Source organism: Nannobrachium achirus (genome assembly GCF_963921795.1).
Source record: "Nannobrachium achirus genome assembly, chromosome: 2".
In the NCBI taxonomy this organism is placed as follows: Eukaryota; Metazoa; Chordata; class Actinopteri; order Myctophiformes; family Myctophidae; genus Nannobrachium; species Nannobrachium achirus.
Window position 1 is genome coordinate 57,357,544 of NC_137811.1, and position 21,525 is coordinate 57,379,068.

Sequence of the window (21,525 nt, forward strand, 5' to 3'; positions counted from 1 at the left end):
CTCATTCCTGGTGACGCCAGTGTAAGTGTGTTTAAAGATAGAATAACTTTACATTCATATCTTGTGGCTAATCCTTTCTTTGACTTTTGCCATAAACTCAGGAATTGCCATGTCGGAGATATCTAAGGTTAAGGCTTCCTGGGTGAAGGCAAGATGGACAGACCAGTGGAACGCAGCAGAACCATCCAGGCTTCACCAATTCATCAAGGATCTCACAGATGTTCCTGACCAGCACCTCCCCCGTAAGGAGTGGACAACCCTCAATCACCTGAGGACAGGTGTGGGACATTTCAGTGCAGCACAGGATCCATCACAGACTGTGTAGCATGTGATGACCAGCTGCCCTATATACCAGCCACTGAATGGTGATCGTGGCCGAGAATGATCATGACCTAGACAATGACACACTCGACTGGATTGCTGCAACGGAGTGTAAGGACATACAACAGAAAAAGATCTGGATGATGTGCCACCCAAATAGACAAACTCTCTCTCTCTCTCTCCCCTGTGGTTGGCTAAAAAAACATCCAACAAGCACAGCGGACCCAGATTGATGAATGCAACATGAATGAACAGTGGATTCCAGAAAACCTATGCCCTAAAACAGTTTTGTTACAAAATTCAAGATTTTGATGCACCTCTTACACAATTTATGTTTTTGGACATTTTTTATCCTTTATTTTGTTCTGTTAGCAGTCTGTGGAGCATTATGGGAATATCTCTTTTTGCATTTCAAGTGTTTTTTTATGTACTGTATGTACACTTGTACACTATGTGCACATTTGATCTGTTTGCCTTCATGCTGCTGCTATCTATATTGTATTGTATTATCTTGTTTATTTTTGTAATAAACGTTGTCAAATATACAGTATATTGTCTATTTCATCCAAAATGTATTTTAGGTGTTTCAATAATTAACACAGTTCATGTCAAACACTGTTTTAGTCTACCATTAAAATCTTCCTAGGAGCAAGGTTGAGCCCACTTGGATCCCACGTTTATCCCCTATGGTTCCCGCATAGAATTGCCTAGGTGGGGCCCAACCAGGGCCCATGTAGAACCCACCTAGAGGCTAGCCCCATATACATTTGCCGATGTGGGGCCTACCCAGGGCCCCTGCAGAACCCATGTTGATCCCACGTGGGCCTCGGCAAATGTATATGGGACCCAGGTGGGTCCCATATACATTTGCCGAGGTGGGGCCCACCCAGGACCCATGCAGAACCCACCCAGAGCCCACGTGGGCTAGCCCAAGTGGTTCCCACTTGGGTCCCATATAAATTTGCCGATGTGGGGCCCACCCAGGGCCCCTGCAGAACCCATGTTGATCCCACGTGGGCTAGCCCAAGTGGATCCCACTTGGGTCCCATATAAATTTGCCGAGGTGGGGCCCACCCAGGACCCATGTAGAACCCACGTTGAGCCCACGTGGGCTAGCCCAAGTGGTTCCCACCTGGGTCCCATATAAATTAGCCGAGGTGGGGCCCACCCAGGACCCATGTAGAACCCACGTTGAGCCCACGTGGGCTAGCTCAAGTGGTTCCCACCTGGGTCCCATATAAATTAGCCGAGGTGGGGCCCACCCAGGGCCCATATAGAACCCACACAGAGCCCACGTGGGCTAACCCACGAGGGACCCTTGTGGAAACCGCGGACATTCCCACATAGAACCCACGTGGGCTAGCCCAGGCGGTTCCCACATGGGTCCCATATAAATTTGCCGAGGTGGGGCCCACCCAGCGCCCATGTAGAACCCACGTTGAGCCCACGTGGGCTAGCCCAAGTGGTTCCCACCTGGGTCCCATATAAATTAGCCGAGGTGGGGCCCACCCAGGGCCCATGTAGAACCCACACAGAGCCCACGTGGGCTAACCCACGAGGGACCCTTGTGGAAACCGCGGACATTCCCACATGGGGCCCATGTAGGGAAGCCCACCCTGTACCCATGCGGGACCCATGTGGGCGTGCTGGCTGGGACAGCACAAAAAGAAGCGTTTGTGTGTGTGTGTGGTGCCTGTTTTCGGCATATCAGATGGAAGGACACGGGCAGAGGAGACGTTCTTGTTCTCAAGTTTTTGAGAATTATTTGAAGTGAAAGCTGGGGAGACCAGTCCCCCGAAGACGTTTTGAATTTCATGGCTTTTGTCGACTATGAAGAGCCAGAATGTTCCAGAACCTGAAACTTTACAGAACCTGAAGTTTTTTTTTAATAGTTTCCATTATAACCAAAACCCTCCCTGAAGGGGGAGGTACATCATTAAAATAAAGAGAAAATAGAGAGAAAATAACCAAATTACAAGCTCTGCTCATAGCTTGTAAATTTTAGTGCTACTGTAGCTCCTGAGCATGGCCCAAATTAGGTTCTGAGAACCGCCTTATCTGAAACCGAGCCGTGACGCATGGAGACACATCTTGAACCTGTGAAATCTATTTCTTGATACGGCGAAGGTAACTTGTCGTCAAAAAGAGACACAAGTTCTGTGCAAGTCAATGAGGTGTGAAATCTTTATTTTTGGCAAAGAGGTTTGGTGTAGAGCAGGGGTCTTCAACGTTTTCAGGCCAAGGACCCCTTAGTTGAGAGAGAGATGAAGCAGGGATCCCCACAACCTGTTCATAGATTCCATATAGTTTCATTGTTTGACAGCACAATCATCATTGTATTTTGGATTCATGTCAATTTGTGTTTTCAGATATTTAACCACTTGAACCGTCAATACTTAATAAACTTGACCTTTCACTCTGTACTTAGTCTGCTCTTTTTCCCCTCTACACCAAACCTCTTTGCCGAAAATAGCTGATCTACAAGCTCACAACGCCTCGTGCTGCGAGGCGTTGTGAGCTTGTAGATCTGCTATTTTTGGCTAAAGTTCTCAGAATATGGACTTTAGGGTTCAAGTGGTTAATATAAAAAAGAAGAAAAAAAGTTTCTATCACTCAAAGATTTGGAGGACCCCCTGTAGTAACTCTGGGGACCCCCTAGGGGTCCCGGACCCCCTGTTGAAGACCCCTGGTGTGGAGGGGAAAAAGAGCAGAAGTACAGAGTGAAAGGTCAATTAAGTATTGACGGTTCAAGTTGTTAAATATCTGAAAACACAAATTGACATGAATCCAAAATACACTGATGATTGGGCTGTCAAACAATGACAATGTGGAATCTATGAACAGGTTGTGGGGTCCCTGCTTCATCTCTCTCTCAATTAAGGGGTCCTTGGCCTGAAAACGTTGAAGACCCCTGCTCTAGTACACAGTAATTCTAAGCGCTTGGGTCTGATATGAGACGTGTTACCTGTAGCGTGATGTTGTTAATGTTGCTGGTGTCGATGCCAGAGATCTGGACGTTGGGGCACACCAGGTTGGCAGAGGTCAGCTGCAGGTGGATGCCCTCCAGAGTGGCAAGGCCATCCGACAGAGAGACGGTTAGGTCTCCACCCGCTGACACACACACGCACACGCACACACACACACACACACACACACACACACACACAGTATATTAATACCTCAATGAAACATGCCTACAACTCATGTCATAAGTTTCAGCTTTGTCAAACACTGTGTGTTGTCCAACTGAAGTAGAATGTCATGCATTGTCCATGTGCACATATCGTACGTTAAATATTCCAGACAATACCCTATTACTGCTTGCAAAGCATTGTTCAATGCCTGGCACAATGCATAGCCCACTGTGTGACCCGGTTATTGATACAAGAGCATGTACGTATACTGAGCATCCACTCACGCCTCTGTAAGCCAGTTCCATAGACTCTACTGGCTGGTGGAGGGTCAGGATGTGAGGGTCACCATCAACAATATTGATCAGCATTGTCGTCACCCCTCAACATGGAACAAGTACGAGTTAAGCCTTAAGATTCTTTATTATTCAGTCACTGGTAAGGAGAACCATGCAAAAGCCAGAAAACGGCACTCGTCCCGACTTCCTGCCTCGTTACGGAGTGAATTTTTTTCTGGTTGCCCAGAGAGACATTTTCTGTTTTGTTTTCACGCAACTTTTATTCTCCATTTCCTCGATGAGGAGTTGCAGTTTATTCCTTCGACAATAATATTTCACATATTTATGAGCCATCTGTTATTTTTACCTCCTTTTTTAATTGTCAAATACAAACACATTTCATTCTCATCTTCGCAGGGCTACCCTGCAGACGAGAGCACATGGTACCGCACGCCTACCTACAGTAGGCCATAAGTTAGACTGCCACCAGGTTTTTGTCCTTTGAACAAAAGTTATACGTTAGCCCTCTAGTGGGAACCCACAATGGTGTCCTCCTGTGCTCTTCTAAGTATCTTGCAGACTGAAGCAGAGGGGGGTAAGGATAAAAGCCTAGGGAGCCCAGGCATCACATCTACTATACTCCTGGATGATAAGAGGAGAAAGGAGCTTGGAGAGAAACTTCATGACTGCCTACGGTGTTGTGGAATGTTCTAAAGAAGCCTGACGCACACACCTCATGGAGAGACAGCGAGAGAGTAGAGATCGGCTCTGACATAATCTGGATCTGCATGCACGCATAAATCAGCCTGACTTTTTTTCCGATTTCTTTTCTCCAAAGTACCCGCATGGATGCTGGGTGTATTGATGTGTGAGTGTTTTCTTATTAACTTTTTACTATTTAAAGATTTGAGGTGGCGCTTCTCTAAGCACATTTTTTAACATTTCCTGGCCAACCCTGGCGGCGTGGAGATTGAAATAATCAGTGAAGTTATGCTGCTAGTGGATCCGCTTATCGTTTCTGCTGTGACTATGCACACCCGATCACATATAACCATTTAACAGTGGATGCAATACTGTATGTGGGATAGTATAGTAACTTTTACACAGAAGAAACATTAATTTGATCCCGTGGGAGAAATTCTTTTTTCAGCTTCAGCTCAGGTGATTGAAGCTCAAGCACAGGGAGGGGGGGACAGTTTGGGGTTAGGTGTCTTGGTCAGGGGCAGCTCGACAATTGCCGGGGCTTGAACCTGGCACCTTCTGTTTGCCAGGCAGAAGTCTAGAATGGAAACTGGTTCCAAGGCCACGTCTAAAAGTGAAACTGTATTAGTAATAAGGGAATTTTATCATATATTTGACAAATCTGGAAACTAAATCGTTACCAAGAAATGTCTTTACCAATGTGTTTCTAATGGTGTGTAATAATATGTACTAAAAGCTTGAAATTCAACTCCCGGGGGAAACATAAAAAACTGATGAAAGTTTGTGTCCCATTAACTTTACTATACAGGAAAAAAATATAAAAAATAAATCTGCTTTAAGTAGCACGTGAGGGGCCAAAATAGGGTTTTTTCATGATGCTGAATCCATTGCAAGCATTTGTTTTGCACAAAAAACATTCCTTGGGCTAAAAACGCCCCCACAAAACGATGAGTTGAATTTCAAACTTTTAGTACATATTACACAACTTTAGAAATACATTGGTGAAGACATTTCTTGGTAACGATTTCGTTTCCAGATTTTCTTACGTTTCCCTTATAATAGCCTAACATAATGGCCTAATCTTTAGACCTTTTCTTTACTCTGTCCAAAAATGATTGCGACCGAAGGTCGCATATACTCTGAAGAACCGTGTCACTTGAGTGTCCTTCCTTCCTTCCGTATCCTCGTGACCGTCCGTATCCTCTGTGATGTCAGTGTGATGTCAGCGAGTTGTGACATCACTTCCTGTACAGGGCGGCTACACGAAATGTGGATAACACTATATATGGAGATAGTCCAGTCCATCATGTCATATGGGACTACCGTCATAGAAAGTAGCCATTGTAGCGAGGCAGATAAAGTGCATATTACAGGTGAATCGTTCACTTGCGGATACAAGCACCAAAATTGGCACACATACTCCTTAGGCATTGCTCTTTTCAGAAAACCATCTGGCCAAAAAAAAAATCAAGATGGCGGCCAATTTTCATGATGGCCGCCATTGAATATACAGTAATCTTGCATTCCGCAATAAAATCCCATAGACTTGTCCTATTTGAATGATTTTGGTGTCAAATCATACATTTATCACTATGTAGAATCCAAATTTGGACCCATGGACTTACTCAATGGTTTCCTTGTACCATATATCAGTCCCGGAATCCTAATATTCTGCTAAATTAGAGGTTTGTGTTATGTCTGACTCGGGTAAAATGGGTGGTAGTGTATATCTTAGTATTGTTAGAGGTTTATAGTGTTTGTGTGTGTGTGTGTGTGTGTGTGTGGGGGGGGGGGGTGGTAATGTAGTAACTCAACAGAGCGGATTTCAATGCACAGTGGCTGACGTGGCTAAAATGCACGGTAGATATAATAGCGCCGTGGGATCACTCTTTGTCTAGTCTCTATTTTTCGACCTTTTCGACTTGGGTAACCCTGCCAGGAGTACAAGACTCCTGCCGACATAGCTCTGGGGGTCATGGAGACACGCAAACTGCCTCACCACGATAAGGTGATGATCCCGTCGAGGCAGGAGGTATTTTCTTTTTTGTCTTTTTTTTTAATTTTTATATCTAGGGCCTAGGCAGTATAGTACAATAGTATAGTAGGCCTAGACTACAACGCTTCTAAACCTCGCACCTGCAGCTGCAGGTGCGAGGTTGGAATGGCTTCGTATGGCCTCTGCTTCCGAGCAAACAAGTCCAACCTCGCATCATTGACACCTTCAGCTGTGCTGGATCGGTCGTACATCATGACCACAAACTTCTCCAAGGTTTTCAGGTCTTCATCATCCACTACAGGTGGGTAATGGCTAAGTTTGCTGAAGACACCGGAAGCCTCATCACAAACATTCCAGGTTTGCCACGCAGACTTCTTCCCCTTTCCGCGGAATGCTGAAACAACATTGCAGCCAGTGAAGGCATGGAAGAAGAGCATCCCTTTGCTCTTTTCTGCAAGAGTGCAACACAGGTCATGAACAGGAATCCACTTTAAGTTCTGTCTTTGGCCAAAGGCAACCCACAACTGCTGCAGACTGAGCTCCTGAAGTCCCTGCAGAACACTGACTGCGATGACTACAACATCTGTGTTGTTGGCTTTGACCATGATGACCTTGCTGCCTGCTTCTGTGGCATGCCTGGCATGCACAAAGATCCGTGTGTCCGCTTCTTCGTGACTGCACGGTGCCACCCCAGCCAGATTGATAGTGCTGTTGCTGAGAGCATCTTCTTCCTTGGTCACAATGACCACATTTGGTGAGGCCACACATGCTATCTTATCAGCCAGAAAGTTGAATAGCTCAGCTTTTTTGTCATTTTCTATCATAAAGTTTTGCCATTTTGAAGGAATTTTGCCCAAGCCTTGCTGTACTGTCAGTCACTGGCTGAGCTGATACCATACTTCTTCGCAAACAACGATGTTCACTATGCACGTTGGCTTCCGATCCACTACAGAGACATGGTGACCCTGGGACAGAAGCATCCTCAGCTGGCTCAGGAGTTTGAGAGCGGAACATTTGAAAATTAGTGACCAAGGAAGAAGATGCTCTCAGCAACAGCACTATCCATCTGGCTGGGGTGGCACCATGCAGGATTCCTGGATTCCTTGTTCATTCCCCCATTGGATTCCTGTTCATGACCTGTGTTGCACTCTTGCAGAAAAGAGAAAAGGGATGCTCTTCTCTTCTTCCATGCCTTCACTGGCTGCGATGTTGTTTCAGCATTCCGCGGAAAGGGGAAGAAGTCTGCGTGGCAAACCTGGAATGTTTGTGATTAGGCTTCCGGTGTCTTCAGCAAACTCAGCCATTACCCACCTGTAGTGGATGATGAAGACCTGAAAATCTTGGAGAAGTTTGTGGTCATGATGTACGACCGATCCAGCACAGCTGAAGGTGTCAATGATGCGAGGTTGGACTTGTTTGCTCGGAAGCAGAGGCCATACGAAGCCATTCCTCCAATACAAGCAGCACTTAAGCAACATGTGAAGCGTGCTTCCTATCAAGCGGCCTGCATCTGGAGTCAGTCAACAGTATGTCAACCAGAAATGCAGACTCCTGACAACTGGGGCTGGACCAAGAAAGGAGATCTGTGGCAGATTGATTGGACTGAGCTCCCACCCATTGCAGAGAGTTGCCAGCAGCTGACCAAGTGTGGATGCAAGTTGGAATGCTGCAGTTGATGCAAATGCTACCGCTTTGGTCTGACCTGCACGGCACTGTGCAGCTGCAGGTGCGAGGTTTAGAAGCGTTGTAGTCTAGGCCTACTATACTATTGTACTATACTGCCTAGGCCCTAGAAAAAAAAGAAAAAAGAAAAGACCCCAAAAAAAAAACTCCTGCCTCGACGGGATCATCACCTTATCGTGGTGAGGCAGTTTGCGTGTCTCCATGACCCCCAGAGCTATGTCGGCAGGAGTCTTGTACTACTGGCAGGGTTACCCAAGTCGAAAAGGTCGAAGAATAGAGACTAGACAAAGAGTGATCCCACGGCGCTATTATATCTACCATGCATTTTAGCCGCGTCAGCCACTGTGCATTGAAATCCGCTCTGTTGAGTTACTACATTACTACATTACCACCCCCCCCCCCCCCCCCCCCACACACACACACACATACACATACCATAAACCTCTAACAATACTAAGATATACACTACCACCCATTTTACCCGAGTCAGACATAACACAAACCTCTAATTTAGCAGAATATTAGGATTCCGGGACTGATATATGGTACAAGGAAGCCAGTGAATAAGTCCATGGGTCCAAATTTGGATTCTACATAGTGAAAAATGTATGATTTGACACCAAGATCATTCAAATAGGACAGGTCTATGGTATTTTATTGCGGAATGCAAGATTACTGTATATTCAATGGCGGCCATCTTGAAAAATGGCCGCCATCTTGAAATTTTATTTGGCCAGATGGTTTTATGAAAAGAGCAATCCCTAAGGAGTATGTGTGCCAATTTTGGTGCTTGTATCCGCAAGTGAACGATTATTTCTGTTATCTGCCTGGCTATTGTTAGGCCGGAGTCATTGGCTGTCTAAACATGGAGATGTGGATAACACTATATATGGAGATAGTCTAGTCCAATATGTCATATGGGACTACCGTCATAGACAGTAGCCATTGTTAATCCGGAGTCAATGGCTGACTGTCTGTACAGGAAGTGATGTCACATGACATACTTTTTATGCCCATATATGAGTCCTAACATGGAGGTGTGGATAACACTATATATGGAGATAGTCTAGTCCAATATGTCATATGGAACTACCGTCATAGACAGTAGCTATTGTTAGGTCGGAGTCAATGGCTGTCTGTCTGACTGTCTGTACAGGAAGTGATGTCACATGACATACTTTTTATGCCCATATATGAGTCCTTCTGTACCACATCTCCATGTTTAGGCAAACTCCACACAGAAATGCCCTATCGCCAACCCAACCTAGGGTGTGAGCGATAGGGCCTTTCTGTGTGGAGTTTGCATGTTCTCCCCGTGTCTCCTAGGGTTGATACCCTCACAAAAACATGAACAAACTCCCCCCAGAATGACAACAACTAGAATCGTCAGAGAAACGCTGTGGTTGGCCAGATGGTCAAGAATTGGCGCGACCTCGCCCTTTAGGGCGAGGTCATTTGGACCTATACATGGAGTAATGGAGCAAACCTGTTTGGCCTAAACATGGAGATGTGGTACAGAATGACTCATATATGGGCATAAAAAGTATGTCATGTGACATCACTTCCTGTACAGACAGTCAGACAGACAGCCATTGACTCCGGCCTAACAATGGCTACTGTCTATCTTCATATATAGTGTTCTCCACATCTCCATGTTTAGGCCCTATCGCTCACACCCTAGGTGGGGTTGGCGATAGGGCCTTTCTGTGTGGAGTTTGCATGTTCTCCCCGTTTCTCCTAGGGTTGATACCCTCACAAAAACATGAACAAACTCCCCCCAGAATGATAACAACTAGAATCGTCAGAGAAACGCTGTGGTTGGCCAGATAGTCAAGAATTGGCGCGACCTCGCCCTTTAGGGCGAGAAAGGGCAAGGTCGCATGTCACCCTGAGGTCGCATTCCACCCTCAGGTGTCTTACTAGTAATAGTTTCCACTGTGCCAGGAGGATTCAAGTTGTCTTCCATGGTGCTGCATGCAAGACTTGTTCGAAGTGTCATCAATTCGAAGTGTCATCATCTCTACTTGGGAGAACCCAACTAACGATGATGACACTTGGAATTTAAAATTTGTGGAGCAGTACTTATCAACTTCATCCATCAATATGGCAGTCTTATCTTACCATTCTAGGAAGTCCTAATATGCTTATTTGGTCCTCCGCTGGCATCATGATTAATTATTTGGGGAGATTAGGTTCATTAACCAACAATGCACAATGTGTATTTACGTACGCATCAGCCAAACTTCATTATTTCAATCTCCATATATGCTGACAGGATCAGTCAGCAAGACATTTTCATTGATTCACTGTGTTCTTCTACACATCTAAAATAAAGGTTAAGTTAAATAAATAAATAAGTTAAATAAAAGTTAGTTTAAATACTGTTAGTAATTAAAGTAGATATTGGTGGATGAGACATGATATTATGATCATTGATATGATCAGACATTAAGTGTCTGCTCATGCCTTTATGCTCTTACGCACATACATACACACACACGTGTGTGTGTGTGTGTGTGTGTGTGTGTGTGTGTGTGTGTGTGTGTGTGTGTGTGTGTGTGTGTGTGTGTGTGTGTGTGTGCGCGCACGCGCGCACATGCAGTACTTCATAGCACATAAATTATTTCCCCACTTGAGCCACCCAGAAATAAACGACGCGCCACTGCTCTATCCTCTGGAGACAACATTTTCATTGATTTAAAATAATGTGGGATAGATGAACATTGTGAGCAGGCTGGTTGTGCAAGTACAGAGAAGTCCTTGAAACGTGTGCTTTTAGTGTTTCCTGAGTTTGAAAAGCAATCAACTGGGTATAGCTGTCAAATCAATTTCCTCTCAGAAAATACTCCTTTTCCTTTCCCTAATGGCTTAAGTGCATCAGCTGGTGTTGAAAGGCGCCCTCCACTCATTGCAACTGATCTCTCTCCCTCTCCTCCTCTCCACCCCCCTTCATTCCATCCCCTTCCTCTCTCTTCTCCTACCTACTCTCTTTGTTTGTGTGGATTCATGTCCCAACAGTGCAATTAGCCAGTAGCTATGCCCCTCCCAAAAAGCTTTTGGCCAATGCTAGCTTAGAATAACTTCCTGCTTGCCAAGGTTTGCCTTGGCAACAGCCTTGGCAAGCTGCCGGTTGCTAAGCTAGCATTGGACAAAAGCTTTTAGGGGAGGGGCATAGCTACTGGCTAATTGTAATTAACACTGTATGGACTCACGCTCCAGTAAGGTCTGCCACTAACTGGACATCCGGGGACCCGCTCCCCGGAGTTCTTTTTGTCTCCCACTTCACAGGTCCATGGACTGTTATTACAGACCCCCAGCTGTAGATCAAGAGTGTGACTGCAGACCGAGCCTCTCCATGGAGCACGACTGTGGATTGTTAGTATTATACTAATAGCACTACACTGTATCTTATTTTTACATTGTTATACCATTATACACAAACATCTAACATTATTGTTTACTATTATATATTACAGTATCTTACACTATTATATCTATTATTATTGTTATTGCCAACACTTGTATTTGTATCTAAGGGGGAGTTTTTCGTAGCCGCTGTCGCAAAATGACTTGCTCAGGGTTGAACCATGTCGTGTCTCTGCTCTATACAGCAGGGGTCTTCAACAGGGGCTCCGGGACCCCTAAAGGGTCCTTAGAGTTACTACAGGGGGGCTGCCAAATTCTTGTGTGATAGGATACCGGTAATTGATCTTTTAAATGAACAATGAACAATGAACAACGAACTTTAGTCAAACATAGACGATCTACAAGCTCTCAACGCCTCGCGCTGCGAGGCGTTGAGAGCTTGTAGATCTTCTATTTTCGGCAAATAGGTTTGGTGTAGAGGTAAAAAAAAGTACATAGTGGAGGGTCAAGTTTACAAAATATCGACAATTTAAGTGGTTAAATGTCTGAAAATACACATTAACATGAATCCAAAATAGACTGGTGACAGTGCTGTCAAACAAGTCTATGAATCCATCAATGAAATCGATGAAAATCTCCATCACACATTTACACAATATGTAGAGGGGGTCCCTACTTCTTCTCTCTCTCTCAGCTAAGGGGTCCTTGGCCTGAAAACATTGAAGACCCCTGCTATACAGTATGTAAAGTGTCTTGAGACAACTTGTTGTGATTTGACACTTTTATAAAATGTAAATGAATTGAATTGAATCTCTGTCTACCAGAAGCTGTCACATGTCCACCGTATTGTTTGTTTCATTAAAGATTCCAGCACAGGCTTTGCTGTTCCTATAAACTTCACTTCACACACTTCGCAATATCTTCAGAAACAGAATGTTACTTTTGTACATTTTACTTTTGTAACTTTAGAGCATATAGGTTGATTCGGGTGTCTGTCTATTGATGTTAGTCGCATTGCGAATTAGGTGGCCTGGGTTCTAATTCATTCCGTTAATCTTTACAGTTACACCCTTATTAATTGTGTATTATTTCACCCACCCAACAGAATGACCGATCTATGGATTAACCAACGTGTCTGTAAATAACGGCAATGTTCCCATCACTAAGAGACAAACAGGAGAAAGAAGAAGACAGAGAAGAGAGAGGCAAGACAGCTAAAGCGAAAAAAGAACAGATAGCATCTTAAATCCAGAGTTGGGGGCGAGTGGAGATTGGTGGCTGAGATGCGTCAGCCAAACCTTGGCCGTACTCCAGCAACAATGAGAGAAATTAATTTCACGGCCTGCTGTCTTGGACAGCCATGCACCATTCTCTGCAAAAGCGGAGGTATTAGGGCCGATGCCAGTCGGGCTTCAGTGGATTCTTTTAAGCCTAGCTAATCAATCTGAAGACTTTTGACAGGGGATAACCGCGCAGCACTGCATCCTGATTCACTTTCCTCCATGGACACCTTCAAATCCAGACTCTTTAAATCTAGCCTGCACCCCCCCCCCCCCCCCCCCCCTCACATGCTTTATAAATAAAATATAAAATTGACTAGACTTGACTTCCACTCCACAGGAGCATGAAAGATTACAGGCCATCTTTTCAGATCATTTCAGCTCCACCATATAAACGTAAACTCTCCTCACCTGTGAATGTTTTTGTGTGGGTATGTTGGTTTGTTTGTGTCGTGTTGTGTTAGTCAATCTGTGATTGAAATAAGTCTGCGACATCATCACAAACATTCTCATAGCATGTGCATGCGCACACCCAGGCAGGCATATATCAGGAGCAAGCTGTTTGTTTGCAATAAGGCTTAATTGCCAATTAGTTAGGGAAAGTTGGCCTATTGCTAGACCAATCTGGGAACTAAAACCTAAATCACTAGCTTTCTTCACAAATGTGTTCATAAAGGTGTCTACTATCACCTCTGAACTTTGTCAAACCCAACTCCCTTGACATACGTTGTGGGAGCCAATCAAAGTTGGGGGTATCGGGATACCCCGGGCCTGGGATTAAAGGGGGAAAAATAAATAATGGCCAATATGAACGTATGAGGTGTGTAATTAGGGTATTGTTGTGCTGCTGAATCCATTCCAACCATTAGTTATCAGTAGTTATCCTTGGCCATAAAAAAGGCCTGATTGGCTAAGGCTTAGCCAATCATGTCATTCAAGTTCACCTGTGTCCTGTGGCTGTTAGTCCCTATGTTTTAAACCCTGTGTTTGAGTGTTCCTTGTCAGATTGCATCATGTTATCATGTGTGTCATAATGTGTGCTTACCCACCTGATCTTGAATAGTTTTCATGAATTCAAACCCTACTCCAACCTTTTTGTATTGCCAATATTATATGTCTCATGGACACAAACGCAGGTGTGGCCTATTTTATGTCCAAGGAGTCATTTTAACTGAAAACAAATGGTTGGAATGGATTCAGCAGCCCAAAAATACTCAAATTACACACCTCATACGTTCATATTGGCCATTTCTTATTTTTCCCCCTTTAATCCCAGGCCCTCGGGATACCCAATAACTTTGATTGGCTCCCACAAAGTATGTCAAGGGAGTTGGGTTTGACAAAGTTCAGAGGTGATAGTAGACACCTTTATGAACACATTTGTGAAGAAAGCTAGTGATTTAGATTTAGTTCCCAGATTGATCTAGCAATAGGCTAACTTTCCCTCACTAAATTGTAGAGAGAGAGAGAAGGTCTACTCTGCAGTCTGCACACCGTCTTAATGTTCCCAGAACAATATATGTATTTATGCAGAGGTAAAAAAAAAAACAATTCAGCCTCTGTGGCCTTTGTAAGGTATACTGAAAAGTGTGTGCAAAGAAAGGTACCAGCTTTTTCATGCACTATTCAGTATACATGACGAAAGCCACAGAGGCCGAAACGTTTTTTTTTTTTTTTTTTCTACCGCTCCATAAATAAATAAAACATTTCTGGGAGCATTAAGACAGTGTCCAGGCCTTCTCTCTGTCTACATTATTATTTATTATGATCTAGCACCCGTCAAAATAGCTGACCGCTATTTATTGCCAATTGTACCAGCACTTGTGATGTTCCTTCATTGGAACATGGCATGTAACAGCAATAGTATGCTTTTATGTCTGTTACTATCTGCATTAATTTTAGTGATGTTGCCGTTTACAGTATACACCTTGCCAAACATTATAATTAAGTGTTTGCTTTGCCTGTAATCTTAAATTAGTTTTTGCTGGAGGCCAGTATACTGTACAGTATATACATACTTAAATGGCCAAAACAGCTAATTAAGGCTATCAAATTAGCATATTTTTTTAATGGTGTCATGTAACCCCATGTTAAATTACCCAATCAAATTAATTTATTGTAGTTACTGGACTGAAAGTAGTACTTTCTGTACAGTAACTGCAATAAATTAATTTGATTGGCTAATATGGGGGGAGGGGCGGAGATGAGCGGCGAGCATTATCTTGTGAAACAACCCCAACATAAATGTGCGAGGAGGAGAAATGCGACAATTCATAAACCGAATTTTAAAACAAGCAGTTCTAGGGGTAAAAAAATATATCGAATATTGTTATAGAATCCACCCTAACCGCGTACAAAGTACAATTATTCTACCAAAAAGGTGTCAGAGATTAGAACGAGGGTCCAACGTTTCCTCCTCGGCAGCTCTGAACCCCATTTAGCAGCCATCTCTGCCCTGCTGTCTTCACCGGAGCACCGTGGCTCATACACTGTGTGTGTAGCCTATGTGTGTGTGTGTGTGTGTGTGTGTGTGTGTGTGTGTGTGCGTGCGTGCGTGCGTGCGTGCGTGCGTGCGTGCGTGCGTGCGTGCGTGCGTGCGTGCGTGCGTGCGTGCGTGCGTGCGTGCGTGCGTGCGCGCGCGTGCGTGTGTGTACACACACAATAGCTCTCGAAAATAGCCGTGCGGTGCGGCGCTACAAGCTAACAACAACGCATCACGTTGTGCACGGCAGTATACATTCACTACTAACTGATACAGCCCGCCTCCTTTTCAGACTGTTTGGAGAAAGACCACGTGACCTACTGTATTATAATGTTAAACTTATGGGCGTGTCAGCATACCTTTAATTTACGCCTATGATGTTTCAGACACACAATGCTGCCTGTTAATTTGCTGGCCAGTAAATGGTTGAACCTCCACCATGCCTCCTTTGTGTGTTCTGTACGACACCCCAGGGCGAGTGCCTTCATAAATAAACCCCAGTAGAATGTCATAATCTTTAGTGCTCATTACCTGACATGGAAGCAGGCAGGATGGCCTGTCCAACAAGGCCTTGCTGCAGCAGATTCTGGTCAAACTGTCCGGTGAGTACTTGGTTGGCTGGGAGGTAAATGTTGGGGTCTGAACTGGACGTCTGCAGCAGACTCACAGGGTGGAGAGCCTCTGGGCTAGCCTGCTGCTGGGCTTGAGTCTGCCCCTGCTCTGGGTCTTGACCATGGCTTGCCCGGCCTGCCGAGAGAGCCATCCGCTTGGCCTTGCGGCCCTCGCTGTGCGGCCGGTAGTGGCACTGGATGTGGGTCTTGCGGTGGCCAGAGGTGCGGAAGCGCAGCTCACATAAGGGGCATTTGAAGGGCTTGGAGCCGGTGTGGAGCCGCATGTGGACCTTCAGGCTGCCTTTTGTGGAGAAGGAGGTGTTGCACATGTGGCAGTTGAACAGTTTCTGACCTGAAAGGACAACTAAAATGAGTGTTGGGCAAATAAATATCATTTCCAGAGGGTTATAGTTTAGAGTGAGACAATACATTCAGCTCTATAAAGAGCTGAATGTTGATGACAAAAACTATGTTAAAAAAAAACGCGGTTATTAATGTGCATGAGAAGTCTTTTGTTCTGTTCTAATCTAACCAAAGAACTAATCTAACATACGGCATCAAGGGCTTTAAGGCTCATTACTGAAGCTAAGAAAAAATTATTAAACCATTATACCTCAAATCACTTAAATAGCTTATAAGCCAGTGCTGGGCCTGTCATTTATCTATCGTTCCTTTTCAAAGCAGAGTTAGGCAGTGCAATTAGATGGATATTGTGAACATGTCTGATTGATATACAGTAACTTGGCTCGCTAGCATAATAACCCATAATGTTATGAACAAAAGTGAAAAGTGAACTGTAGAGATTTAGCATGAATGGGGAGGTTAGACCTGGTATAGATTTTAAAATAAATATACAGCTTTCATTTTCCTGTTTTTCATGTTAATGTGAAACTGCACATGCTGACTCCGTCCGTCTTGACGTGTACACCTTTTTTTTACAGTCTATGGGTTTGCCACTCTGACATCATGCTCTGACACGCCTGATTATGGATCCCACTGGGAAAGATGGATGGAAACGGCATAGAGCGCTCGTTTTCAGTTATTGTCCACGACATTGCAAGCGGCGCAAAGGCCAGGGCCGCGCGGCCGGCGGAGCGCCGCGCGAGTTATGAAGCCGTGATGAATGCAATCGTTCTATTTATGCCCAGGCCATAAGGCCTGGGCAAGCGCACGATAAACGCAATGATAATTGGGTTTTGGTGCACCTCGCGCGGTCCAAGTGACTACAACGGAGCGCTCCCTACGTCCGGTTCAGCCAATCACAAGCTTCAAAAATGAGTCCGGGGCGTGGTTATCCATCTTTCCCAGTGGGATCCATAATCACTCCTCTGACACTGTGATGTCAGGGGAACCACTCTAACAGAAAGGTTTTACCGCTCTGGTATGTGTGATGTCACACTAACAGAATACCTTATATACCCATATATGGAGTTCCCTGATGTCATCAATATTAAGCCCATATCTAACAGGACTTTATATGGGAATGCCCATATATGAACACTAACAGAATCCATATATGGCCAAGACAGCCCATATCTGTGTGGCTGGTTCTACAGACAGGGATCTCCATGTATGGGCATATGAAGTCAGATGTCATAGACATCATAGGACTTTCACATAACGAATAACTGAGTAAGCATGTTTGGGCTCTCACGGCATATCTCCATATACAGTACATGGATCTCCCTATATGGGTACCAGGGGTCTCCATATATGGGTAACTGGTCCGATATACATCACTGGCCAGATGGCCAAGACATGGCGCGACCTCGCCCTGGGGAGTCTTACTAATGATTATATCGGTTGTATACTAACACAGATCTATTGATACAAGTAACATGCCATGGGGCCGCATAGCTCAGGGGTAGAGAAACCGTTATTAGAGCACGAAGGGTTCCCGAAGGGTTCCCAGTTCGAATCCGGGCTCCCCCTGAGTTAATGTCGAAGAGTCCTTGGGCAAGAAATTGCTCCCGGTGAGTATGTTGGTGCCTTGCATGGTTTCCTCCGCCACCGGTGTATGAATGTGTGCGTGAATGTGTGCGTGAATGGGTGAATGTAATGCACAATCTATGTAAAGCGCCTTGGATAAAAGCGCTATATAAATGCACCATTTACCATAAGGGTGAAAAAACAGAGCTTTGTGTGGCGCGTCGTTCGTTACCTATCGTGTGGCACATCGCCATAAATGGGGCGCCCCTGTCGCAGACTCGCAGTTGTATTACACAACGTTTCACGGACACAGTTTTACAAAGACGCATACATGGTATTGGAACTAGGGATGGGACAATATGAAAATGTCATATCACGATTATTGTGGCAAAAGAAATCGCGATTTACGATGTTCAATCAAAATCCATTATCCTGGGGCGGAACATTTGCCAAAAAATAGCTGATCTACAAGCTCACAACGCATTGCGTTTTTATCACAATAAACGATAATATCGCCCCATCCCTAATTGGATCTAGAGAAAAGCGATTAAGAGAAAACGCTGAGTTCTGGCAGTAAGCCACTGACTGACCTGTGTGTGTTTTTACGTGGCAGTCCAGTGTAGACTTGACTGTAAAACTCTTTCCACACTCGTCACACTTGTAAGGCCTTTCTCCTGTGTGGATCCGGATGTGCCTTGGCGTAGAGAAGTAAAGTTGAGAGGAGAAAGAGAGGGGTACAGATGAGGAGCAGAGAATATAGGGGAGAGTAAGGAGAGGGAAGAGCCGGGATTAGTTAGAGAGGTACTTGGTTATCACTGTTCAAGGCACTGGTGTTAACACAATGATTACACACACAATACAATGAAGACTGTAGAGACTGACCGATGCCAGTGGTTTGGGTAAACTAAACTCCCAATGCTGGAGAGTCCTTCTCCTAGACCAGTGGTTCTAAACCTGTGGGTCGGGACCCCCAAATTCTTTTGGGGGGTCCCCAGATGATTAGTAAAATGTTAACATTGTTTTCTCAATCAAAAGTAAACAGACCAACATACTGTGTATACATGGTATCTGATTTTAGTACCTCTGGTCAAACATTGGCCAAATTGTCAAATATTAGAGGCAGAAATTGTGAAAATAGACGATCCACATGCTCACAACACCTCGTGTTCCGAGGCGTTGTGAGTATGTAGATTTTCACAATGGAATGGATCGAGTCAAACTAAATGTAATGCCAACTCCTACAATTTCAAGTGCTTGTGCAGGGTGGGGGGTCCCCAGTTCAAATATGATTATTTGGGGGGTCACAGCCTGAAAAGGTTGAGAACCACTGTCCTAGACCACAGATAAAACTCTACCTTGAGAAACTGTGTCCATGTTTTTCCCTATTGTGGTCTCTCTTCTATGAACAACAATGGCCTGCTAAGATATGTATGGGGTTTAGAGTGCTCCAATGAACCCTAAACACGGCCACTTTAATTACAGCATGATAATTAAAGGCCACGGAAATGTGCTTCCAATTGCACACTCTTTTCCTTAAATTGGACCTGATGAACCAAGGCATTGTCCACTACAGTCGGATCTTCAAGCCAATTCACCCTTTGTCAAGTCCCGCCCATTGTCCCATCCCTCTTCACACCCATTGGTTGCAGTGTCTTGGTGGGACATTCGGTGGGACACTCCATCCACTACCATTCTAATTCAGTTGCTTCGTATTGTTATTCTGTGTGTTCAATTCTAATTTAAAACTTGATTTCAGTCAAATGGAGCTGCTCAGTGGCAGTATAGTGACTCAGCATGTTTTTAAATGTTTTTATTTCTCCAAAAATTATGTTTTAGCTAATTCAACATCAAAAAGGCGGAACCAGGGCGGGACAAGGCAGATTGAGCCTGCTGGTTGGTCAGTCAGGGACCAACCAGAAGGCTGACAAAGGGTGAAAAATTATGGTATTCATCTATTTGACTTAACTGTGCCAGATAAATCATTCATTGCCATATCTTAAACTGTCTATGTTCATTTTAGACATTTTAGACAGAATTACAAACTGCGATGCCCTGCATTATTTACATAGATGCTATTCATCTACTGTATATGACACTATGACACTAATCAATGCAGCAATATCACCCCTTGAAATGTGATGAGCTTTCCCCCAAACAAATATGTAGTGTGAACAAACACACACAAAAAGAAAAAAACACAGTTGCATTGATATGATATAACAAGAACAGCGTTTTGTTCCACTAAAGAAGCAGTGAGAGAGACATGTCTTCCTTCAACATTAGCATGGATGCTATAATTTCTGACAGACAGTCAGACATCATCAGTATTCACTGGACGTCTTGTGGTCCTCTAGAAAGAGTCCTTCAAATTGCCAATTGGACAGTTTTAATCGATCAAAGGTGGCTCTCATCTCAGCACTTGCATTTGAAATTGTTAATTCCTGTGGTAGATTCATGACAGGGGCACATTGAAAATGGGTCTACACTTATCAGAATGCAATCTGTCCAATTTTAATCAACATCAAAAAATATTGTGTGAGACATCGCCCGTTTAAGGATTTTGTGACTGTCACATCTTGAGAATCAGCTCAGCCAAATGTGAGAATAGAAGATATGTGAGAACGAAAATCAATGATCCATTCCCTCAAACAAAGCTTTGTCAACTATTATCTGTATAGCTGCATGCTGTGACATCCAGCAAAAACTTTTCTGTTTACTTTCCACAAATACTTTGCAACGCCAGGAAACATTTGCAACCTAGACAAGAGCTACGCCAAGTCATTTGTCAGTGCATTCAAAGATCTGTTTCCCTTTGGTGAAACCTCACCCCCATCTCACTAGTAGCCAGTAAGTTGGTGTGTTGCTGTGCCAACTGCCAACATAATCCCTACAGACTTCTACACAAGTTGTTCTGAGAGGTTAGAGATGGAGCCCAGGAACAGGTCTCTGTTATTAGCTTCTCCACAGGGTACAGCGAGCGAGACGGAGAAAGCGAGGGAAAGGGAGAGAGACTAGGGATTTCCTGTAGACAGAAAGGCCAAAAGTAAGGTACTTTACTGCCTGTAAATCAGAGCCTGGGGCCATTGCTGAGGGACAAGTCAGGATATTACAGCTGACAGAAAGCTGAAAACTCTGAGTCTCACGAGAGAGCTGGAGCTCTGACAGGACACCTCTTTTGACAGAAAAATAATTGTGACACCTATGAGTAAATTTAAAAAAAGACTCAGGACCCCCTCGAAAACGAGAAGCTACATCTCAAGGGATTATTCCTAAAAAAGAATTTCAATCATCATATAGAGTCCAAGTGCTGAGGCAGCGGGGACAAGAACAAGAGTCTGAAAGCTCGGCTAACAGCCACCAGCATCCTGACACCTGGAAATTGGCCTAAAAGGTGACACTAAGGAAAGATAGGGATTAACTTCAGGGAACAATGTGCTCAGCAAGTTTCTTGGCAATCTATAGATTTTGATTCGGGAGGCCCATAGATTTTGAGATAACTGTGTAAGTGGAAAGTTTGGCCTTATAGTGGCACTGACACAAAAGGAAAGGCATCACCAAAATCAGTGGGGGTCACCATCCGAGGAGCATGAAGGTGCAGAGCAAATGCAATGGCAATGAATCCAGACAGTATCTTTTGTTTTTCCAATATTTTGACCAGTAGGTGTCGCAACATGATTCTGCCTGAAGAAATGTGATTCATCATATTTTTGCCATATTGCCCACTCTTAAAAATAGTTATCAGCACC

The 21,525-nt window shown here is 44.3% G+C and overlaps 1 protein-coding gene across 1 annotated transcript in view; it reads right to left on the minus strand.

Annotated features, from left to right (window-relative positions):
• Window positions 1–21,525, minus strand: part of znf236 (zinc finger protein 236) — a 149,882-nt gene that overhangs the window by 66,189 nt on the left and 62,168 nt on the right. The window contains exons 19-21 of the mRNA XM_080747343.1: window positions 18,370–18,473; window positions 15,771–16,202; window positions 3,287–3,432 (exon numbers count right to left, since the gene is read on the minus strand). Coding sequence (XP_080603469.1) covers window positions 3,287–3,432; window positions 15,771–16,202; window positions 18,370–18,473 — 682 coding nt within the window. The remainder of the gene's footprint in view (window positions 1–3,286; window positions 3,433–15,770; window positions 16,203–18,369; window positions 18,474–21,525) is intronic.